The following is a 23175-nucleotide window of genomic DNA, read 5'->3' as shown; positions in this document are numbered from 1 at the left end:
TCCCCGCCCATGAGTTTTCCAAACCAATGGCGACCAAAACCATTACATGAAGCCCCGCCCCTCCATTAACATTCATCTACGGGCTGAAAGAAAGCTTTGATCGTTAAGGATGATTGGGACTGAGTTTAGTGAGACAAAGTGTCGGTTAGCACCCAACTGTGATGGTTAATAGAAAACTATCAGGAGATGGGTTAAAACTTTTAGCTTGGTTGACTTGGTTGACAATTATAAGTAACGTAGACGAAAAAAAAAACAAGTAGTTCATAGTTTATCTAAAGCTTTCAGATTATTAAAACCATTGATATAGGTCTAGCCAAAATGTCGATTTGTTTTATGCCTACTTAGATATCAGTGATCAAATATAGCTATCCTGATAAAAAAAAATCCATATGGGGCATATACAAGTAGCCAATTGAAAATCAGAAAGCTTTGTCCATTGACTCCATGTTGGCTGCTCTTATGGATGCTTATCATGGTAAGTGATGGGACCATGCAGGAGTGGTTAAACATTGGTCCACTCTGTGTTGTACACTGCACAAATTACCTAGATGGGATCCATTTAATGTTAATGTTGACTGATGTTGGGGAATAATTTGGAAAGCCTAACTGGGTTCAGCATGTTGACTGTATATTTTTTACTCCTTATAAAAATTATACTTTTTTTTAGCTTTCGGTATATTCAAAGATATAGTATATACCTATACCCTACGTGTCCACCAGTTTAGTGATTGCTTAGTAGATTTTAATGGCTAAAATCCAGCTTAAACAGTCTACGCGTTTAATGCGTTTAATAAGTATTATCCCGTTGACAACATTGTGGCCACAGTTTGCCTCATGGATTGCACTCTTTCAGGTCTCCTCACTTGGAAAGAAACATCAGTTTAATTACACGTATTTCCGATCCGTGGCCTCCTCTTCTTTCTCAGTATTAGTCGTGTGAATATTTCAGCTGCTTGATCGGATCAGGGATTTTAAATCTCTCTGATGGTTCTTTTCAGCACAGGTGGAAGCAGAGGCTGCTTTGTGTTTGCCACTGGCTTATCCACTGGAGCGTGCTTATACTGGCCAATGAATAGTGTTTGAAGCCCAGCTTTCTCCAGCCTTTTAAAATCAGGACCGCCCACGTGTGCGGACTGCGTGTGTCCACTTGTATGAAGCGGTCAACCAGAATTAAAGAAAATATTTTTTAATTAAGGTATTGGAATTTTTTTTATTTAATTATTAAATGTTAACACATAGGTGATCTTTAAGCGGATTGATAGATGGATATAGATAAAAATGTGGGCATTCCACCTGTGATTTTCCTACTAATGTGTGCTAAATCAGGTGCAAATAGCCCATTACTACAACTTCTGCAGCCAATTAGTGAACACAGAAGATAAAGACAATTAAGCTTAAAAGAGTAAGCTGTAAAATAACTACAATATATAGAAGATATTGCTGCATTAGGTAATTGCTTTTTTACTTTTAAAAACCCAGAACCTAGAAATGTTCAGGTTATGTTTTTTTTTACTGGGCATGATAAACAGAATTGATCTAAAATATACGTCTAAACGTGTGAAATGTTCTATAGGTAGATTTTGTGTTTGGTTAAAACGCGTTTTTTTGTTGTTGTAACAACTGAACTAATAAAATGGCCAAGTCAATTGACAAAGTACATTGAGGTGCAGTTATGTTACTGTACTAATAAACTAAAGATGTAGACCAGTGATCAGAATTGTGAGACTCTGCATATACATTTATACGTTTATTATGTTAAGGTACAGAAGCATCCAGCCTCACATCAAGTAAACAAAACAAACACTGCAATAAATTTATGGCAGCCTAAGGTAGAATAGCAGCTACATAATTAGGTATGCAGCTAACATCTAAAAGTTTAAGTGTAAAAATGTATTGCTTAGGTAGAAATATATACCCATAACAAAGCTTAAGAGTATGGAGTAAAATGATACATATAAAAATAGCACTGAGTAGGTGCCTATAAATTACTTACTTAACATATAAAATACATAATGTGTATAATGTAGAAGCTTAAACTTTGCCATTTTTTTATATACATTACAAAGCAAACATATGTAAATTGTGCTTCATGGCATCCTAATTAGCCAATCAATTAAAAATGAATAATTCCCACGAAATTTCTGTAGGGGCATGTCTCAATGCAGCATGCTCAGGCATGTAGATCAATACCACCCATGGTGTTCATGGGTCCATAAGCATGGAATTTCGCTTGGAATGTAAAATGATGACTGTTAACTGAAAACAATATATGTTTAATGGTTAGCTGTTGATAGATTGTGTGGTTTATGATTTAGCATATACACTATAGAAATACCATGTATATAAAAAAACATGATACAATACTTCCCAAACATTTTCTGTCTGACTTACGTAAAATGTTATTCTTGCTCAGGCTTTTGTTTGTTATGGCTTTATGCTCAATCAAATTAATAAAACTGTATTTTTTTTGGAAGTTGGATTTTTACACTGTAGAATCTCTACTGTTTGACCTTCTGACCTGACCAACTTTGGGTTGCACAACTGGTCCCTTAGGGTTCAGCAGAAGTGCACCTTCCCCACGAGTTTAAACTTTTTAGCACGTAATAAAATCGCTAGCTGCACGGGTCTGAGTGAGTAATGTCACACTTTTGGTTTGTTCCCACAACAAGTAGCGGTGCTTCAGGAATTCAAGAACATTTATTAACAGATAAATGTTATTCACCTGTGATAATTAAAAAAATAAATAAATATATTTATTAAACTGCAGACTTAAAGTTCATGTTTATCCTGGTAATTTTGAACAAGTGGTTTGAAGAGCAAATTGAAACCTATGAGCATCAGCTTGTCCGTAATTGTTGACTCCTACAGTCAGGTTTTTCTCACTTGGCACAATCCACTCAAACGACCGCACACTTAACGGAATGGTGCTAAACGTTTGGACTTCACACCCCTGCATAATACTCCACCCAGAGTTTAGACTGCTTTCTTCCTTATGGCCACGCGCTGAATCAGCGGACAAGAGGTTCCAGCACCCACATGTTATATACAAATATTTTAGCCATAAATTAACTCTCTGTAACACATTTTAACAAGTTAGAGACGTTGATAAAAACGTTTGTGCTTTAGCTAACCGTTTCAAACTGATCACTCACAGGATATGACATTTGATTAATATAATAAAAATATATATTTTAAAACCACACATTAAATTGTTTTCTACACATACGTATTTGTTTCTATGATTGCCAACAATAAAAAAACCGTCGACAAAAGACTAATGAAGTTTGGATTACTTTGGAGCAAATGTACACACACACACTTTTTTTTCTTGAAGATTTACACTCAATTTCTATTTTCACAACCAATTTAATATGACGAACAAATAAACAGTTTGCTTTGATGCCAGTTTTCATTTAGCAACATTTTAAATACGTGCAAGTTACCAGAAAATATGCTTTAGACTGTACCAAAGTGTATGCTGTATAGAAACGTTGACTCAGGTTTTTGCATAAGAATAAAACGGCGGATTCCCTCAAAAAGGGAACAATGAAAACGTAAATTAGCTTAAATGTAGAGTAAACAGATAAACACTTTACTGACCACCCAGCAAACACAGCATGCGATGCAACAACGTTCTGACATCCTAACCTATTGATTTGGTGCCTACAAGGTTGAAATGCGAAATGTTCTAAAATATATGATTTGTTATATTGTTAGTTAATTGGTAGTGGAACATAACTGGCATTTCGGAAAATGTTCAAAATGTGTTTATAAACAAAGGGCAATGATACATAATGATGAGACTGCAACACGTTTGCTGATAAAACATAAAAAGTTAAAGTTTTGTGCAACGTTGTATAAGCACTACAAGCATTTTCCACGCTTCCGCTACTTTTCATAAACTAGAATTACGATCTAAATACCAGCTCAAAATTCGTCCATAACATGAAAATAATCCTAATCATTTACACTTTAATTATAAAAGTATGACATTTATAAACTTTGTGAAGTCTAGTTAAGAAAATAACTAATGATATGATAACTAATAAATCTATTACAACACGATTTAGATTCCAAATGATCTCCACTATTCCGCTTCCCCACATCCTGCGATCAGACTGGCGGGTTCATACTTTCGAAAGGCCCGCCATCTGTCAGTATGAACGGATACCCAATCGTTGCACAGTAGGCGGGACGTTCCAGGCGCGCATCGCGTCTCCACCAATCAGGAATGTCGTCCCTGCGCCAATATAAGCCAAAGCCTGGCCTTCTTTGCTCACATCGCTTTGATTTCGCTACTCGCTACATTCTATTGCATGGAAGAGGCGCTTTTAATGCAGCTACTTTGATTTCCTTATTCAGCTCTTCCTTTTCCACCATGGCCAAGACGGAAAGCATGCGAAGGGTAAGGGTAATTTATTTACTATATATTAAAAAAATAATTTGTTAAAAAAAAAATAAAACTGTTGTATTAAATTCAGATGACCGATATTCTTGCGTACACTGTAAAGATCCAACCTAACAAATGTTTGAATGACTATTTTTTATTAAGTTGATTAAAAAATCGTTTTGCAGCGCACAACAAATCCAGTTGTAGTAAGTAATACCAACTAAAATGTATTTTCTTTTTTTCTTTTTAGACGTTGAAGCCAGTGATCGAAAAGAAAAGAAGAGACCGAATCAACCAAAATCTGGATGTTCTGAGAACTCTGCTGTTTAGGAGCACCGCAGATACGGTAAGAAAACTTTTTAATTTTAATGATCATTTTAAATATTCTCTTTTAACGTGTTCCTCTCATCTAATTCTTTCCTCTCACTGATGTAATTGTATAGTAATACTCTCTCTTTTTCTTTCTTCTTTTTGTCTACAGCGTTTACAGAATCCCAAACTGGAGAAAGCTGAAATTTTGGACTTGGCTGTTCAGTATATAAGAAAGAATGCCTCTAATAGGGCAGAAAAGAAAGGTAAAATGTTTGATATATTTATTAAGCTTTTAAAATGAATGTTAATATGCTTCAAGCCTATAGGCAACTCAACTTCACAAACATCTTAACCTAAACTCAACCTCTCACTCTTTCTGCAGCATCTGCAACTCAAGCAAAGCCTGAAGACACCAAAACTCAACCCAAGGCCCAGAAGCCTGGCCACAGTGACAGTCTCCATCTATGTGTTTCTGAGTTTACTTCATTTGTGGGCCAAATGCATCCATCTGAGAGGGAGACTGTTCTTCACAGTCTAAACCACTATCTGGGCAGCCGTCTCAACCATTTTGTGTCCAAATCTGGGAGTGAAATGGACATTAAACCAACCAACAGCAGTCTGACCAAGCTTTGCTCATCAACATCACCTCACCACCATCACCAAGACCTTCTGACCTTCCCTGAACCATCGTTACTTGGTTATAAATCTTCCAGCTTTACTCCATCGGCTTCACCGAACCACCTCTCCCCTCCACCCTCTCCTCTCTTCTCCCCCTCTGCTTCCTCTTTCATCACCTCTCCCTCATATTCATCTGTTCCCTGCCACCTACCTTTTGCTCCTTCTGCAGGGTCTCCTCCCTCCACCAGTCCCCCGCTAACACTTTTTCCAGTGCCCTTTACTGCAATGTCTCAGTTAATGCCGCTTCATGCCTCCAGAGATATCCCAACACCACCATCTCCTATGGATATGAGAGAAGATCTGGTCCTTGTCCAAGCCCAGGCAACATGGAGGCCATGGAGCTGAAAGAGATCTAGACAACCTCCTCAAAATCTGGACGAACCCCAGGAACTGGAGAACTAAGCTCCTTTAACACCCAAGACTTTCATTTTTATCTAGTTTCCACATGGTGCTTTTGAAGGAATCTGGTGGAGAATAAGTGAAAGAACAAAAGGAGAAACATTTTGTCACTTGTTTGGCATTCCTGGCCTATAACTGATAATTTGTTGCATTTATGTTCTTTATCTATTTATTGACTAAAATATGGATGCTCTGTATGTATTCCATCACTTATACTACCTACTTTTATTTCGCTTTACCTACACAGAAAGCCTATTTTATAATTCAACCTGTACATATTTGTAAATATTTATTGTTATAAATATGTAAATATTTCTCAGACAGCATTTTGTACCTTGCTCTTATTACTGTGTATTTTCTTAAACAAACTAAAACTGTTGAAAACTACTATTGACTTCTATGTTGACCATTTATTTTTCTTCTTTGTTCCTATGTTGCTCCTTTTAAAATTTTACTTTTGAAATATTTTATAATCTCCTGATCAGATGATCATATTACAGTTTTGAATCCAGACCAGTTGATGAGATCTATAGTCAGAAGAGAGTAGAGTAATCAAAACCCATACTTGTCACTTAAGTAAAACAAAACAGCAAAAGAGTAGCTTTAACACATAGTAAAATGTAGAATTGCAATAAACCATCTTAGTACATTTTGCATCTAACTCAACAGAAACTGACATTTTTTCTCTCTTTGTATGCATGCAAATTAAAAAATAACCTTTAAAAAAATACAGTCAAAGATGTTACCAACCACAAGGTAGTAAATAGTGAAATGTACCAATTCTCTTTCTGAAAGTAAAACAAGAACTGATCTCCAGAAGTCAATTTTAAAGTGAGAAAAAACATTTAAGCTCTTACCAAGCTCTCCTTTCCAACTGTGAATCATATGGGAGGTTGATCACACTTTAAGGTTGTGTTGCAGCCAGTGACATGGGGAATATTTAACTTTTTAATGTTTCACAAAGAGGAACGATAGGATAATCAAATCTTTTAGATAATCAAACTCATTTATCATAAGTCTAATAGCTCATTCTTCTACCTTAGAAGATCATTACTTCATTGTGGCCCAAGACCCTCACAGACCTGGATGCCTTTGCATTAAAAATGGAGGGAAAAATATAATGAAATAAAATGAAAGGAAGTAGCTACTTAAAGTGTTTACAAGATTTAACACTTCAAAGCGGGTGTTACGTCTGACCATGCTGGATGCCCAAACCTTTGCTTCCAGTCATTTTTTCGTTTTCTCAGAAGTACAAATATACAGAAGTTATCGCTACATTAACTATAAACAGGTCTTATCGCATCGTACAGCAGAGCTGAAGCCTCTGGAATGCGATTTACTGGTCTAAAGTTGAAAGCAAATCTACAGCTGCCTCAGGGTGCATGTTTTGGGAGTTGCTGTTTAAAATGATTGAATTATTATTTTTAGGCAGCCAATGCAGAGGGGAGCTGGACAGCTACTGCTACTGGCATTAACCCATGAACCCTTACTGACCTTTATAATCTTTATAACTAAATGACTGAATGACTTAAGTAAAATAAGGAGGACAACAAGCATGAAAACAATGATGCTACATAGCTGACCCATCAAACTCAAGTGAAACAAAGCATATGCTCACCATCCTGTTTCAACTCTATTTGTAGGCCTTCCCTTCTTTCACTACAGTTATATATGTGAAAAGAGGTGGTATTATTTATAAATATATAGCTCAGTCAGAACTGGTGCTGCAGGGATTTCTAATGGAATATATTATGTGTGTGCCTAATAATGCATGTTGGGTATTATAGTGAGAGCTACAACATAAACATAGTGTAATGAATAAGTTAAATATTACACTAGTTTTAGGTAAGGATGTTCTTTTAAATGCTGTATTTATAAAATATTCTAACAGTTTTTTTTCTACAAACATTTAAACATCCAAAAACAGATTTATTGTCTTTCAAATTTACTTAAGTAAAAGTAAATACATTTTGTAATAAACATATATATATATAAAATAAAATAAAGCTAAAACTTCAGCCTATACCTTTTCGGTTGTAGAGTGATCGTTAAAATGCAAGATACAGAATGTGATTGTTTTTTCTTTTTCTCTTTTCTTTATTATCTGTTCTTTATGTGTGTGTATATGTTTTGCAAATCTGAAATAAACTAAACTAAACTAAAACGTACTTAAAATACTTTCTACTTTTACTCCTTGCATTTTCACACAATTATCTGAACTTTCTACTGCTTACATTTGTCTGGAAAACCCGATCCAGACAAATCTCTCTATTCAGATAGAGTGAATCTGATTGTGGTTGGATGAGATTCCGACACCCTATTGGTTTATACCAGGCATGTCAAACATACGGCCCGCGGGCCGGACCAGGCCCGTTGGATGATTTAATCCGGCCCGGCATAAATTTCTGAGTATGTCAAAAAAAAGAAGCGAGTTTCTAGCTCATTTCTATCAAAAGTTGTGATTTTTTTTAAATGAATACAAATTAAATGCTCTCTCCGGTCGCTAGAGGGCAGTAAATGTCCCGCATGCAGCACAGACACGGCAGCAAGTAGACTGCAGGAATGCAGAGAGAGAGAGAGAGAGAGAGAGAGAGAGAGAGAGAGAGAGAGAGAGAGAGAGAGAGAGAGAGAGAGAGAGAGAAAAAGTGTGATGACACGAAATTTGTTTGCACTCATGAATACAGATCATTAAAAATAAGATTCATCTGGTTTCATATTAAAGACAGTTAATATTGTGCAGTATGTTCTCAGCTTCAGTAGGCCCAGCCTAGTAGTTTGATCTGATAATCTTATTGCCCATGCACTGCTATAACTTTTATTTTGTATTTCTTTTTTTTATTTATTTCAAAGCAGTATGACAATTAAGGTGAAAATATTTTTTTCATAGCTCCCACTTGAGTTTGTTGATGTGGTGAGTTGGTTCAGGTGTAAAACTGCATTCACTCAACTGTTAAAATAAACCAGTTGTTAACACATTCACCGCCAAACATGAAAATCATTTTTTTCCATTGTTTTATGAATAAATGTGTTGTGCTTAGAAAATATCCCTTTTCATCCATGATTATAATATGTAGGGTAGGCTAAAAATGTAGGCTGAATAATAAAGCATAGTACTGAAAAACAAAGCTAAATATTTGGAGTTGACATTCTTTTACTGATCCGGCCCACCTGAGAACAGAAAGTCTGGATCCGGCCCCAGAGCCAAACTGAGTTTGACATGCCTGGTTTATACGATCCATCACACCTGCACACGTCACGCCCCCACACTCCAGCAAGAACATAGCATATTTACATTGTATTATAATGTATACATTTTCAATGGGCATATACGCAACTGAAACAGACAGCATAGTGTAGCATATAACATTATAGCTTTAAAAAAAAGATATAGCTTTTTTTTGTATTTAATTTTTTTTTTTTTATGGGGGTTACCAACTTGGATTGCCTGCCAGCCACCAGTGATATGAGAACCACTGCTTTAACATGTGCTTTGTTTGTCTTTGCTGCCATCTTCTGGTCATTGGCACACCTACAGAACATTAAATTCTCATTTTTCATTTGCATTGACAGGTTTAAACTACACTTTAGACGTGACATACAGGCATGGAGGCATGCTTCCCATATCTCATACTGGCTGAATACATTTACAGAGTACACTTTTTTTTATGAATAAATGTAATTAAGTGACCCGTTTATTGGATTTTTACAGACTTGTTTCAGACTCAGAACCAAGAATCAATTTGGAGGAAAATTTAAGAATCTTATACATTCCTAAAAATGTGAAAAGATCTATAGATAATCTGTGCACAATTTTATCTGAGCCACAACACTTATTACATATTTTAACCTGATAGTAATTGTACCATTGGAGTGTCATGGTCAGCAGAGGGCAACATCAGCTAGTAAAAGCAGGTTCAGGCCAGGCTCACCTCCAGCAGGGGCTTCACTCCACAGAGCAGGGCCCTCTCAGAGACATAGAGCTCAGCATTGTTACCCACCTGAGCGGCCTGCTGGCCAGCAGCCGAAGACGCATGACTTCTCTCTCTTATAAATGTCAGTATTTCTTTCGCGCTCTTTCAGCATGGGATAAGTGCACACCCTGTGTGATAAGTGCCCTGTATCTGCTGCTCGCATCTCTATTACACAGTCTGAATATTTTCTGTGTAAGGCACCAAAGGATTTGGCTGGAGAAAACAGGCTCAGCGACATGACCGAACATGCCTGTGGATAATGGTTATTTTTTTCTCCCCCTTCTCCCTGCTCTTCCCTCATCTTCACATTCAGGAGCGCCTCTGTAGTACTGCCATTACCTCTGAGGTGGCCATTGTTCATTGTGAAGGAAGCAAAGCAGGCAGAATAATGGCCAGTCTAGCTTTTGTACAGCGTCTTTCCACCGGTTGAGATGAGCACTGCTGACCATGAAGGACGCCAAATGGAGATAACCGTCTCTGTCCCTTCTGAAGAAGAACTTCAGGACAGTGATATTTAATGGTGCTACATCTAAAAATGTAAAAGTGTTTTCATTAGTATAGCATCAAACATCTCATTTGTACATAAGGATGTAGTGAACTAAAGGGCAAGACAGTATATGCCCACACAGCACTGCACATGCAACTGCACATGCAAGATGGTGGAGTGCAGGACAAAATTAGATGGAAGCAACTATCCACCTTATTGTCTGCTAAAAACGTTTAATTTAATAATATTGTGTAACAATACACCATTCAAGAATATGAGAATTTAAGTTTAGACCAAGTTAGCTGCAGTTCTAACAGTTAGGCTCACCAGCATTGGAGTCACAGTGCTACCAGGAACAGCAGCCAGGATTTACAGGGTTGGAGCAGGTTAGTCGTGATGCTAACAGCCAAGTTCAGTAGTGTTGGATTGGGTAAGCCACAATGCTAACAGTCGAGCTTGGCAGGGTTGTAGTAACAATTTTAACAGATGCAGCAGCTGGACTCCAGCTGGGAGCTTGGAGCAAATGAGCCACTACGCTAACAGCAAGGTTCACTAGTGTTGGATTGGATAAGCCACAATGCTAACAGTCGGGCTTGGCAGGGTTGTAGTAACAATTTTAACAGATGCAGCAGCTGGACTCCAGCTGGAGGCTTGGAGCAGATGAGCCACTATGCTAACAGCCAGGCCGTAGCACGGCTAAAGACACAATGCTAACAGAAACAGCAATTGGAATAGCAAGTTTTAGAGCAGATTTGGTAAAAGGACTAGTAGGTGTTACAATCCCTAGTAACACCCTATGGCTACTTGGATTCCCCACAGGGACACATCATCAGTTATGTACCTCAACATCACAGGGTGTTTCGGTGATTTATCATAAGACACCCTACACTGGGGCAGGCCCACTACAGGATGTTAAATTCTGGGCGTATGTCTCTGGGTTTATCTGTTCACTTTAGCAGCCCAGATGGTTTCAGTCCACGTCATCCACAGCCAATGACTGGTCCTCTTTGCTGTGTCATCAAGCTCTTTACTTGCCTGTCTGACCTCTAATTCTGATCTCCTTGAGACGCTTTGCCCTTTTTTCCTTGTTCGGGCTAAAAATCCCCTGCACCCCACCTCCATTGGGCGCACCTTCACCTTCCATCCTCTGTCTTTCGCCTCCGTTGCTAAACTGGAGTATTAAAGCTTTTTCCATTTGTAAGCTTCCTCGATGGCATTTTTCCAGGGTATTGTCAGCTTGATTATTTAAGCAAGTTTGGAGGAATTAGACCAGAGGATGAGGTCTGGTCGCAAAGAGGTTGTTGAGACCTCCGAAGGGAAAATGGAGGAGGTTATTCATGATGCTAACAGCCAAGCTCAGCAAGGCTGGAGCTATGATGCCAACAGACTGAGCAGCCAGGCTCAGATGGTTCAGGGAGGCTTAGTTGCTATGCTAAGAGGCATCCTCAAAAAGGTTAAAATCAGGGCTCTCAAGTTTTGAAGTTTGGTGGGAGTGAGATTGGCTGAGGTTCGTGTGTCACACGCTCAAAGCGTGAGACTTGAGAACACTGGTTAAAATACTAACAGACACAGCAGCTGGGTTTGGCAAGGTTTGAACAGACAATTGTGCATTCTGTTCTGGGGTGCTGGCAGAAACAGCACAGTACTCCTTTAAAGAAAGATCAAGCTAATAAGAAAATGTACAGAACAGTTGGTGAAATCCCCCTGACGTGTCCCGGGACACACTAATTGGAGCTGATCCTGTTAGTCATAGCTGTGTGTTAAAGCTGAACGCAGCCCATACATTCCTGATTTGGCCTGAACACGGAGGGGAGTGACTTAAAGAAAACATTGAGGAGGATCCAGCCCTGGAGATGTCATTGCTTTTGTCATGGTTTATTGGGCTCAGAGGTAAATACATTTGTGTTGGCACATCTCGAAAGCAATTTGTCGAGGCAAGGCTGCTGTCAAACGCTTTCATCACACGTGCACACACTTGTACCCGCCGATTCCCTCAAAACACAAATACACAGGCAGGCATGCATACACAAACATTATCGTCTCATTGGGGACAGATCATCAGTTTTTCTGTATCTTCTGAACCTGGTGAGACTGTCTGTAGACCCACGTATTACTGTGTGTATTACCGTGTGCAGAACCTGTGAAATCAAAATGCTGTAAAAAAAACAACACCTTATCTCTGCATCCAAACTTATGATTGATTTCACACTAACAGGCCATAACCAGGAAAAGCTATTTTTATGCCGATGCCAATGGGCCTTCACAGACTGTGGCAGGAGGTGCCGAACACACCCACACTGGGAAGGCCTGCATACTTTAACCTGCAATCTCAGTCTAGTCAAATAAATACAACTACAGGTATTCAACCTTGTTATTTCGCAGTGAAGTAAAGTAGACCTTTAGGTAGAAATGATTCCTACTTCCTTGTAATGCTGGCAGGTCTGGTTAATAGAGCAAAGGGGTCGATTTCATTTCCTCATTCTGCAGATCCAGATCTTTCACTGAGGTTGTACATAACCTCCTAACCTCCTAAACAGTTGCAGTACCAGTCAAAAGTTTGGACACACCTCTTTTCATTCAATCAGTTTCTATGATTTCTTTGTCAATTTAATATTGAAGACATTACATTTATACAGAAACACGTGTGGAATTATTTTGTACAAATAATAAAGTGTTAAACAAACCAGAATATGTTTTATACTTTAGATTCTTCAAAGTAGCACATTTATCTTTGAGGACAGATCTGCTCACTCTTGGTATTTTAATCTCAGTGTCTTCATGAGGGAGAGTCACCTGGAATAGTTTTCTCAGCGTTTTAAAGGAGTTCCTGGAGGTGCTAAAAAAAATTGTTGCTGAAAAAAATCACCATCACCATCACCATCAGGTTTAGATCAGGGAAAACAGTTTTTACTGTTTACGAAGTAATATCATATGTGCCCCTTAGTTATTTTCAAGGTTTTTAATGTTAATTTACAATGTAGAAAATTAAATACAGAAATAAAAAAGCATTGAATTAGAAGATGTTTCCAAACTTTTGACTGTTCATCCGAAATTGAAACAAATAAAACTGGTTGTATGTTATTACGCTAACAGCATATTACGTAAACAACAGTACAATGCAAAAGTTTTAGACACCTTACTGCATTACTCAAAACCCTCAGCAATCGGGAGATCACTGGTTCGAATTTCAGAGCCCTGAGAGAGCACAATTGGCCTTTCTCTCTCTGGGTGGGTAGATGGCGCTCTCTCCCGTCATCACTCCAAAGGGTGATGTGGCTCAGTACCAGGCTTCTGTAAGCTGTTGTATTGAAACCGAGTTAACATGAAGCTTCTGTTTTGCAAAGTGGGATGTAATGTGCTATGAAACCTGCACCACTACAGTGCAGCAATTCATACTGTATGTCAGAAGTATCGTAAGCTCACATGCTGATATCGCAGGATGGTACACTTAATAAGTTTTGCCCAGTAATCTCATGCAACATGATACATTCTACAGATCCATTGTAGTGCTTCGGAGATGCTTTCATTAGTTTTGGTAACCAACGACCTGACTGAAGAGATACATTTTTTGGGCTGGGCCTGGCGGGACACAGCGCAGGAAGACACTGAAGAATGCCGATCTGTCGCTACCCACAACTAAATACCATTTTCCCCTCTTTCATTTCTCTCTTTTTTCTCTCTTCTGCACAGCGGGCTTTGAAGTTAATAGAGAAAGGAGTCCGGACTGTAGCAAATTACCCAGCGACTGCAGCATTTTTGACATAAGTCTTGAGAGGCGGGTGAGCCACTTTTCCTGGCGGCCTGGCCGGGAGCGTTTAATCTCGAGCCACAGGAGACAGTGGCGCTGACAGACTGACAGCACGGCTGGACACGCTTCCAGGCAGCAGTGACGGACATGGCGGCCCCCGGAGCAGGGCCACTGCCCACGCATCACCACACTGGTAAATACAGGACACGCTTTCACCTCAGCACAGGAACAGAGATACATGACAGGCAGGGCTTGGACTGAAACCAAGTCTCATATGCTGATTTTAACCCTTTAGATGTCATAAACTTGTATACTCACATCTTTAACCATTAGATGCTATACATCTATTTTTCTGTTTCCTTTATTAAACAGGAAAAAACTCCCTTTAATGGTGTATAACCTGTAAAATTCTACAGCTACATGAGGAATGATGGATGGGGAAAGCTTTGGGCTTAAATCTACACAGTGACATTTAAGGTTTCATTCCCCAGCAAAGATGTATAGTTACGAAGTTAAACTACTTCACTACAGTACGTAGGTACTAAAATGCCGTACCTGTAACTACTGAAGTATAATATTTACTTATTTTTACTACTGTACTTAAGAACTAAAATGCTGCATCTGTATCTACTGGAGTATTATTTTAATTTGGTACTGTACTTATGTACTAACATACTGTATCTGTATCTACTGGAGTATTATTTTTACTTCACTACTGTACTTAGATCTGATTTTTTATAGTTGTGTGAACATGCTTAATCCGTTTTTTTTTTTTCAAATCGGATTTGAGTCACTTTCATATGTGGTCCTAAATCGGACACGTATCCGATTCTTTTACACGTTAGCATTAGCGCTATGTGCTTCTCTCTCGTTCCCACACATCTCTTGGTGCAGCTGTGTAGCTATAGCTGCAAAAACAGCAAAAGCAAACCACCTGGCCTTTTTTCACCTCCTCGACCTGAGCATGTACTTCAGACCAGCTGTTTACTCTCCACTCCAGCAAAAGATGCTTCAAATATGAGCTGCTAACTCATCCATTTCCCTTTATAAAGCTACGAGTCGTCTCTCAAATATGAGGTTTTTTTTTTGTTGGTGAAGAAGGCGACATTTATACCCATATTAGTGTGTGCATGTGAAACAGATCACTTACATTTGTGAATGTGAACAGTCAAGATCTGAGCAAAAACTTGGATTTTAATAATTTGGCTTGTAATGTGAACATAGCCATAAGGCCAGTCCTGATAATACACCCTGCCTTTGTCATTAGCTGTTTGCATTTTTGCCCAATAAAATAAAGATTACTAGAATTCAGACATGACTGAATAGGCATAATATTTCACATCAGAAAAAGTCATTATCTCAAATTCCCTACTAGTCTCATAGGTTTAGCGCAAAAACTAAAGAAGCATACTTTGTGCATTCTAAGGGAAGTTAAGTTATTAGTATTGTTTACCTGGCCAAACCACAGCAATTTTACTAAATGATGATTATGAATTTGCAACAAGCAGAATATAAATTTCCTTTTATCTGTAATATTAAAACATTGGATTCCTTCTGATATTTTACATTTCATATGTGTATCTGTATACAAGGCCTGCATGATTATATGTTTTTCCCATTTGGTACATTCTGGTTAACTTTTCACCCTTTCACAATAGAAATGCTATTGTGGGGAAGTTTAGAAGAATGCTAGCCCTATCAGAGATCTCATAAAAAGCCTTAATAGCTGCTCATAGAGGCAAAGTGGTAATTCAAAGTCTAATGTAAGCAAGGGCCCTCTCCCAGATCTGCGGCCTGCAGTTAATAGATAGTGTATCCGCCTCCAGTCCCTGATAGTCAAAACAAAGACTACTTAACAATAGCTTTGGAGGCCCGGCATTGTGGCGTTCAGATACTATTTTGGCACTTTGATTCTGTTGAATCACGTCTTTCAATAGCCCACTGCACAATTCCTCTGTATTAATTTTCAGAGGCTATTGTTACGCAGCCTAACATTGACGTGCAAAAATAAACGCTTTCAGAATGTTCAGTGCTATTATATTCCTTCTAAACGGAATTCGGATAGAATCAAGGATATGAAAGCTTAATTGTCTGTGTGATGACCACACTCTATAAAGAGATGTTGCGCTTTAGTTTTAACTTATTAAGTACAACTCAGTAAAATAACTCCAAAGAATCTCAACCTGAAAACGTTTTATTATGCATGTGCTCTTTCATCATGTTATCCATAGGCTCCTGACATTTCCTGTGTCCTCTTGTATAAATACCACGTTGTTTCTGTTCTCCGTCGCAGAGTATTGTCCTTTTATCCTTTGCTCTTCTATCCTGTGTTTCTTTTGTATTTTTTCTACTTTGTAACCGATCTTGTTTTGTTATCTTTACTACTCTGTTGCCTTACCGTTATGTTCCTATTATGGATTACCTGTGTATGACTTTTTTTGCCTGTTCTTTCTGGTTTGTTGTATCTTGCTGCTCTATGTCCCACGTAAATCTTGCAATTTTAAACATTTTGTTAACATGTACAGCCTCTAAAAGAGGATCCGGCTCAGTTTAACTACGAGCACTCTCTCACCACGTATCAACTCTTTGGCTCATTTTCTGAGCTACAACTGCACACTCTCGCCACGTATCAACTCTTTGGCTCGTTTTCTGCGCTACAACTCTATACTCTCACCCCTTTTCGACTCTTTGATTTGTTTTCTGCACTACAACTGTACACTCTCACTGCTTATCAACTCTTTGGCTCGTTTTCTGTGCTACAACTGTATACTCTCACCGCTTATCAGCTCTTTGACTTGTTTTCTTGGCTACAAAAGCACAGCGGCTGGTAGAGCAATGGAGACTTCAGAAGGGCTCATTCACTATAGTAAAACCAGAGTGTGTATTTGAATTGACGTTTCTGAATGAGCACGGTTTCTCTCTCTCTGTCTGAACATAACCTGGAATCGGATTCATCTCCTCTGAAAGAAGACTGCATCACACCCACCCAGTTTAAAATTATTCTTCCGCATGCTCTGTGCAATAACACATTCTCACCAGAGAGGACCCTAAACCCCAACATTTATGGACGTAAACAACAGCGCAGTGCAAAAGTTTTAGACACCTAACTGCATTACTCAAAACCCTCAGCAATCGGGAGATAACTGGTTAAAATTCCCGAGCCCTGAGAGAGCACAATTGGCCTTGCTCTCTCTGGGTGGGTAGATGGCGCTCTCTTTTTTGGGACCAAATCCCAAAATTTATGGACATCTGCTTTAACATGTTATTCCTTTACGACTGAGTTAAGCCTACAAATAATTTATTTCAGTGCAATAAACATAAAAAAAAAAGATTCTAACTTCTCCATAAGCTGTGTGAGATGTTAGTGCTGGCTTTAGTGTTTTATATGTCATGCCCTGAGGTTGTGTGTTAGCTGAGAAGTCTGTCTGGTGACTGGAAGCCAGCGTTTCTTCGCCAACTCCCTTGACCCAACTCCCCCAACTTGTGGGTGGGCCTTGACCCAACTAGCCTGCAGCCATGCTGGGCTAAAAACCTCTGCACTCTGCTCTTGTAATCCTTTAGGATGCACTTCAGCTCAATCAGGAGGTTACGGCCCTCTCTCTGCTTTGTAAAATCAGGAAGAACTTAACGTGTCAAAGGTTGACACAAACAAAACTGATAGCAGTTAAAAATAGCGTGGAGTTATTTCTGCGGCAGCTAAAAATACGAGGAAAAAATGGTTTTGATGTGTCTGAAGTGTGAGAGTGTGGAGAATATTAAAGTAATGTGTGGCTACACAGATAGAAAAATAAAAAGTACAGAGTAAATCATGGCACTGTGCACACAAATTAGTTTTATTTAATGTATTTGTAAATATACACTACTGGTTAAAAATTTGGATGCACATTCTCATTCACAGTTTTGTTTTTTTCATGATTGAATTTATTTTCTACATTGTAGATTAAAATTAAAGACATGAAAACAAAAAAGGGACACTTATGAAATTATGTAGTAAACAAAAAAAAATTGTTTGTCCTCCACATTAATCCCCTGATCTAAACCTGATCAACTAAGATAGGGATTTGACCTGATTTGGGATGAGCTGGAGCTTCACAGCGTGAAGGAAAAGCAGCAACTATTGTTCAGCACCTCCAGGAACTCCTTCCTTCAAGACGCTGAGAAAACTATTCCAGGTGACTCTCCCTCATGAAGACACTGAGATTAAAATCTCACCAAGAGTGTGCAGATCTGTCCTCAAAGATAAATAGTCTAAAGTATAAAATATATCCTGGTTTGTTTAACATTTTTATTGTGTACTAAATAATTCTGCATGTATTTCTGTACAGCTTTAATGTAGTCTTCATTATCAAATTTACAATGTAAAAAATCATAAAAAACCTCATTGAATAAGAAGACATTTGTCCAAACATTGGTCTGCTACTGTATAGTGGATCTAAAATAATGTATTGTAAAGCTATGGGTTATGTACACCTACCCACTGACATATCAAAGCTTATTTTACCTCAGCGAATGCATGGCTTGGAAACCCACACCTATATAAGTTGTGAGGTGTTATCTTGTGAGTGAGGATGAACACTGGCCAGCATGCTTATGGTAAGGAGGCATGATTTAACAGAAAGGTTTGAATGAGGCCTGACAGTGGGTGCCATGTGGATGGGATAAACATCCACAGTGGACAGTGCAGAGAGTGGTAATGATTGTGACCGGTGGCGTCTGGCTAAAATTGTCCATTCAACAAATTGCAACAATTGACTCTGGCAGAAATTGCATTTACTGTAATGCAGGAGCCCAAATCACTTATCACACTGGTCAATGCAACATTCTTTTGTTTCAATGGCACATGCCAAAAGTGATGGGACACATCACACTAATTTCTGTCCCATGACTTTTGGCATGGCAGTCTATATATTGCTCCTGGTGTAGAATCAAGTCAAGTTTAAATACATCCAGTGTCGACCAAAGTGCTGTACAGTAAAACAAAATGTAAAAGAAAACAAATTAGTGATAAAAATATAAAATATTCTTAACTCCTAATCTATGATATAGAAGGAAAACGAATTTACTTAAGAAAACAACAACAACAAAACGAACAAGGGCCACAATATAAATCCCTAGGAAAATTCAAAAGTCTTAAAAGTTTCTAGAGTAGGGGAAAATTTTATAAAAGATGGCAGGCTGTTTCAGAGTTTAGGCGTGGGAAATGGGTTCAACCCCTTGAGGTCTTATGCTCACCACACCAAACACTATTACAGTATACAGTATTCAGGATGATTTGGATCAATACTTGGATCAATTAACAATTAAAACTCACACATGCTTAACATAACACCCAGTCTTTCATTAAAGAACACCTAAGAGAGACTCAATTGTCAATTATGCAATTTTCTAGGTCAAAAACTTTGTTCCAACAAATTACCTTGAATTATCTTGGATGATAATGAAATAAAAATACCATGCCTCACTGAGCTCTGGCACAATCTGCAGTAGAGACACGCAGGAAAATACACATCTGGCTTTACTGCTGCAGCACTGAAGTGTTTAAAAATGTTTGGTGTGAAAAAGGGGTTTCCCAGTGTAGCACCAGCAAATCCCTGCATGAACAAGCAAACCAGAGACTGAGAAAAGTACAGGCTGGCATTGAGCCAAGAACCGGCTGCTTTTATGATATTTTGTGTTGCAATGCACAGATATTACCACATTAAAGAGCCCAAAACAGGCTAAAAATGTTTGAGGGTAAATCAAGAGAAAAGAGACAATATTAGCAAGACATATGTCTTTATCTATGGAGTAGCTTGATTTCTTATGTAAATAGAAATTAATATGAAATAGAAATTTAAATGAGATAGAAAAACAGTACTGGAACAGATGGCGTTACTGCAGTCTCTATTAGAAGAATTAGAAGTCGTCTAACAGATGAAATGCAGTAATAAAGTCATTAATATGATAAGAAAATTCCAATTGTTCTCATTTTTCATGGCACATCTACCAAAGATAGATTATGTCTGCCTTAAATCATGTATTTTACTCCAATATTGAATAGAAAAAGTTCATAATTCATATCAGGACTAGATTAGATTACTGATACTGTGTACTGGTGAAGAATAGTAAAACATTATTTAAAAGAATATATACAAATAAACATATTTTTTTATATTACAATTTATATTTGTATATCCTGTAATATACTGGATAGTGTGATATTAAAACACATCAATTCACATCATGTGAAATCATTAACTGATTTTCATGTGATTTTCATTGTGTTGCTGCTGTCTGAGCTGTATGGGACTTTGAGGAGCTTCAGAGTGATGATTATTGATGTCATTAATGTTATGGTTGATTCCCTCCTCCCGTCTATGTTTTTTTAAGAGGCATGCATTCAGGTGATTTTAACTGATGTTAGTGATAGAGAGTAACATATTTTATGGGTGTAATTTACCTGATGTTACCTGGTGTTTGTGTGTTTTAATCAGGCGCTCACATGTCTCAGGAATGGGTGGACCAAAGACCAAATTTCCAGCAGCATTATTTATTTTTGTTAGGAAATTACCTGTTAAGGATTACCTGATTTTCCAATCATTTTTCTTGTTTTTTTTTACAGGGTCATCCTTGGTACCTTTTTTATTTTATTTTATGTGATGTTGTATGTTGTACAATTAAAGAAGGGTTTCCAAAACTTGTCATACAGTGTAAACCAACGTTAGTAATGGTGTTACTAATTTTAACGTTAGTCTTCTAGGGTTAAAGCCCTCTGTGTATCAAAGATATTCTTTTTGTACAAAGCCAGATTTAATATGACATGTTTAATTTCCATGGAATTTACTTTCCATAGTATTGTGTCAAAAGCCAAAAAGCTTTTAAACTAATTGTATGGTGAAACAAATTGGGCATTATAGATGTGATTTTTCTCTACTCTTTGTGAAAGAGGCTTTTTAAATTTCACCTTCCTACTCGCTTCTGTGTTAATGACACATGTCTTCTCAAGACCTACAGAGATCAATAACCACTGCTGTCAGACTGAGCAGTGGAGAAGACCAAGACCAAGAGGGTCTGAGCATGTTAGAGCCATTCAGAGCCATTCAGAGTCATTCACAGTACAAAGCCAACACCACGGCTGAGAGCGATGCACTGGGTGGTCTGGAGGGGGAACCCGGCCTCAGCATGGCCTAAGGTTAGGTTAAAGAGTTAAAAGCGCAAGAGAGAGAGAGAGCACGAGAGAGAGAGAGAGAGAGCGCGAGAGTCAGGTTGTCGTGATTGAGTGAGTGATTGGAGCAGTCTGAGGCAGAAGGTGGGGCCGGGTCTTAGCAGAGCTGAGCGTACGGAGCTTCAGTCGTCTTTTGAAAGCGCTAATGCCAGCTGTTTGTGACATCCCCGCTGCCTTTGATGTTTGATGTGGAGATGTAAGACAGAAGAGCAGCTTTGCGGGAAGTCGTGCATGTGCCTGTGTGTCAGCTGAACTGATGTCTATTTTGACATCTTCAGCTCATGCACACAATGAGATACAGACAACAATGGACAGATCCTGGCAATCAGCAATGAAAGCTTCATCAAAGTTCCATTCTAGTGACAGTCACAAAGAACTGACAGCCAGGGAAAATGATACAAAATACAAATGACTGGCAACCTTCAAACGCTGCACAGTTACAGTTATGACTGTATGCCACTGAATAACTGTGAGTATAAAGGCTATAAGCTTTTGTTTCAGGTCATACATTTCAAAACATGGAAAAAATATGAAAATTGAACTATGAACTGGCTTTCTGCATATCATGTTAAAGGTCTCCTTCCGCTAAAATCCACTTCTTCTTGTTCTTTGTATAATAAAACAGGTCTCTCTGAGTTGTATATGAATGCTGCATATGAAATTCTTTCTCAGCCTCCACTGTCTGCAGTAGTTTGTAATAGAAATTTCTCAGAAATACGAGTTAATCAGAGAGATGTAAAGTGTGGACGTCAACTCAGCTCAGGACCGCCCACAGGCAGAGCTTACAGGTTCTGTATACAGAGCTAGTTAGCATTAGCTATCTTGTGTGAATAACTATAGGTTTAAATCGGATCTCCGGTTGATTCTGCGTTTTACCGAGACCATAAATATATACTAGGAAGGCACGGTTTGACAAGGCAGCGCAACTTGACTGAACACCGGTCAAAGCGGGCACCGTTTGTGTCAGATTTTATGATATACAGTAAAGATTCTGTGGTTTCCACATGGTGGAACTGCCCAAGCACCAAAGCACCAAGTCTGAGGTAAGAGTTTAGTAGCGTTAGTTTAGCTGAAAAAGCTGAGTTTAGCTGAGTGTTTTATTGCGATTATCCATTACTGCTGTTTATTGAAAGAATTTGAGTTAATCAGGACAAGAAAAAACGATCTGTTTGGTTATAAACACTATCTGTTCTCTGTGTGTAGCTGCGCTGTAAGAGCTGCATTGGAGACATGGCATTTCTGCACTGTGCCTATGGGATCCAGCACCCCCCCCAGTGGTGTATAATGACATTGCATTTGGTTTGTATTTGGTTTATAAGCGCTGCATCATTGCTAGGTTAATGGAGTTGCTGCTCCATTCTAATTTTGAAACTTAATCTGTACTACATATTTAATACTCAAAAATTAGTTCGTAATTACAGCTTAATAGGCAATTGGGACACACCCAGTGATTTACAGCTTAGTACATGGAATCAGGTTGCGTTAAAAAAAAAAAAAAGAATTTCCAGAAATAACTGTATGCTCCACTACTCTCCACTACTGTATGCTATGTTTTTACAGGAAATGAATGTCATAAAATAAAAATTGATTGATTGGTTGGATATTGTTGATTGCATCAACACAATTAGTATTAATTTTAACTATTATGTTGTGTTAAACTTATATCATTCATATAACTTAAAGACTACATTGCCTGCCTGTTTATTTGCTTTGTCAAGTAATTTCAGCACATCTCACCGTAGTGTAGCCGATCTAAAGCAAAATAAAGCCACCCCCACCCTGACGAGAAGACAAAGAGGAACAGAAAGAGTATCAGGACAGTCCGTGCTCTTTGAAGGTTAGCGTGACAGTGTGTGTGGCTCTTCAGATCTGTGGCAAATCCTTTATTCTTTTTATTTGTTCGCCGAGGTGAAAACACAGAGATGTAAGGCTGGGATAAAGACAAGAGTCATCATAGAGCATTCAGAGTTGATGAGTGGACCACCA

The 23175-nt window shown here is 38.3% G+C and overlaps 1 protein-coding gene across 1 annotated transcript; it reads left to right on the top strand.

Annotated features, from left to right (window-relative positions):
• The first annotated feature begins 4284 nt into the window (after window positions 1–4284).
• her11 (hairy-related 11) lies at window positions 4285–6166 on the top strand. The gene is made up of 4 exons (XM_007258677.4): window positions 4285–4405; window positions 4641–4736; window positions 4872–4965; window positions 5085–6166. Exons 1-4 carry the CDS (start codon window positions 4379–4381, stop codon window positions 5723–5725), a joined length of 858 nt encoding a protein of 285 aa, XP_007258739.3. The 5' UTR covers window positions 4285–4378; the 3' UTR covers window positions 5726–6166.
• The last annotated feature ends 17009 nt before the right edge of the window (window positions 6167–23175 follow it).

The sequence above is a fragment of the Astyanax mexicanus genome, chromosome 10, assembly GCF_023375975.1.
Source record: "Astyanax mexicanus isolate ESR-SI-001 chromosome 10, AstMex3_surface, whole genome shotgun sequence".
NCBI classification, from domain to species: Eukaryota; Metazoa; Chordata; class Actinopteri; order Characiformes; family Acestrorhamphidae; genus Astyanax; species Astyanax mexicanus.
The sequence above is the reverse complement of the archived record's forward strand: the minus strand, read 5'-3'. Positions and strand labels throughout refer to the sequence as shown.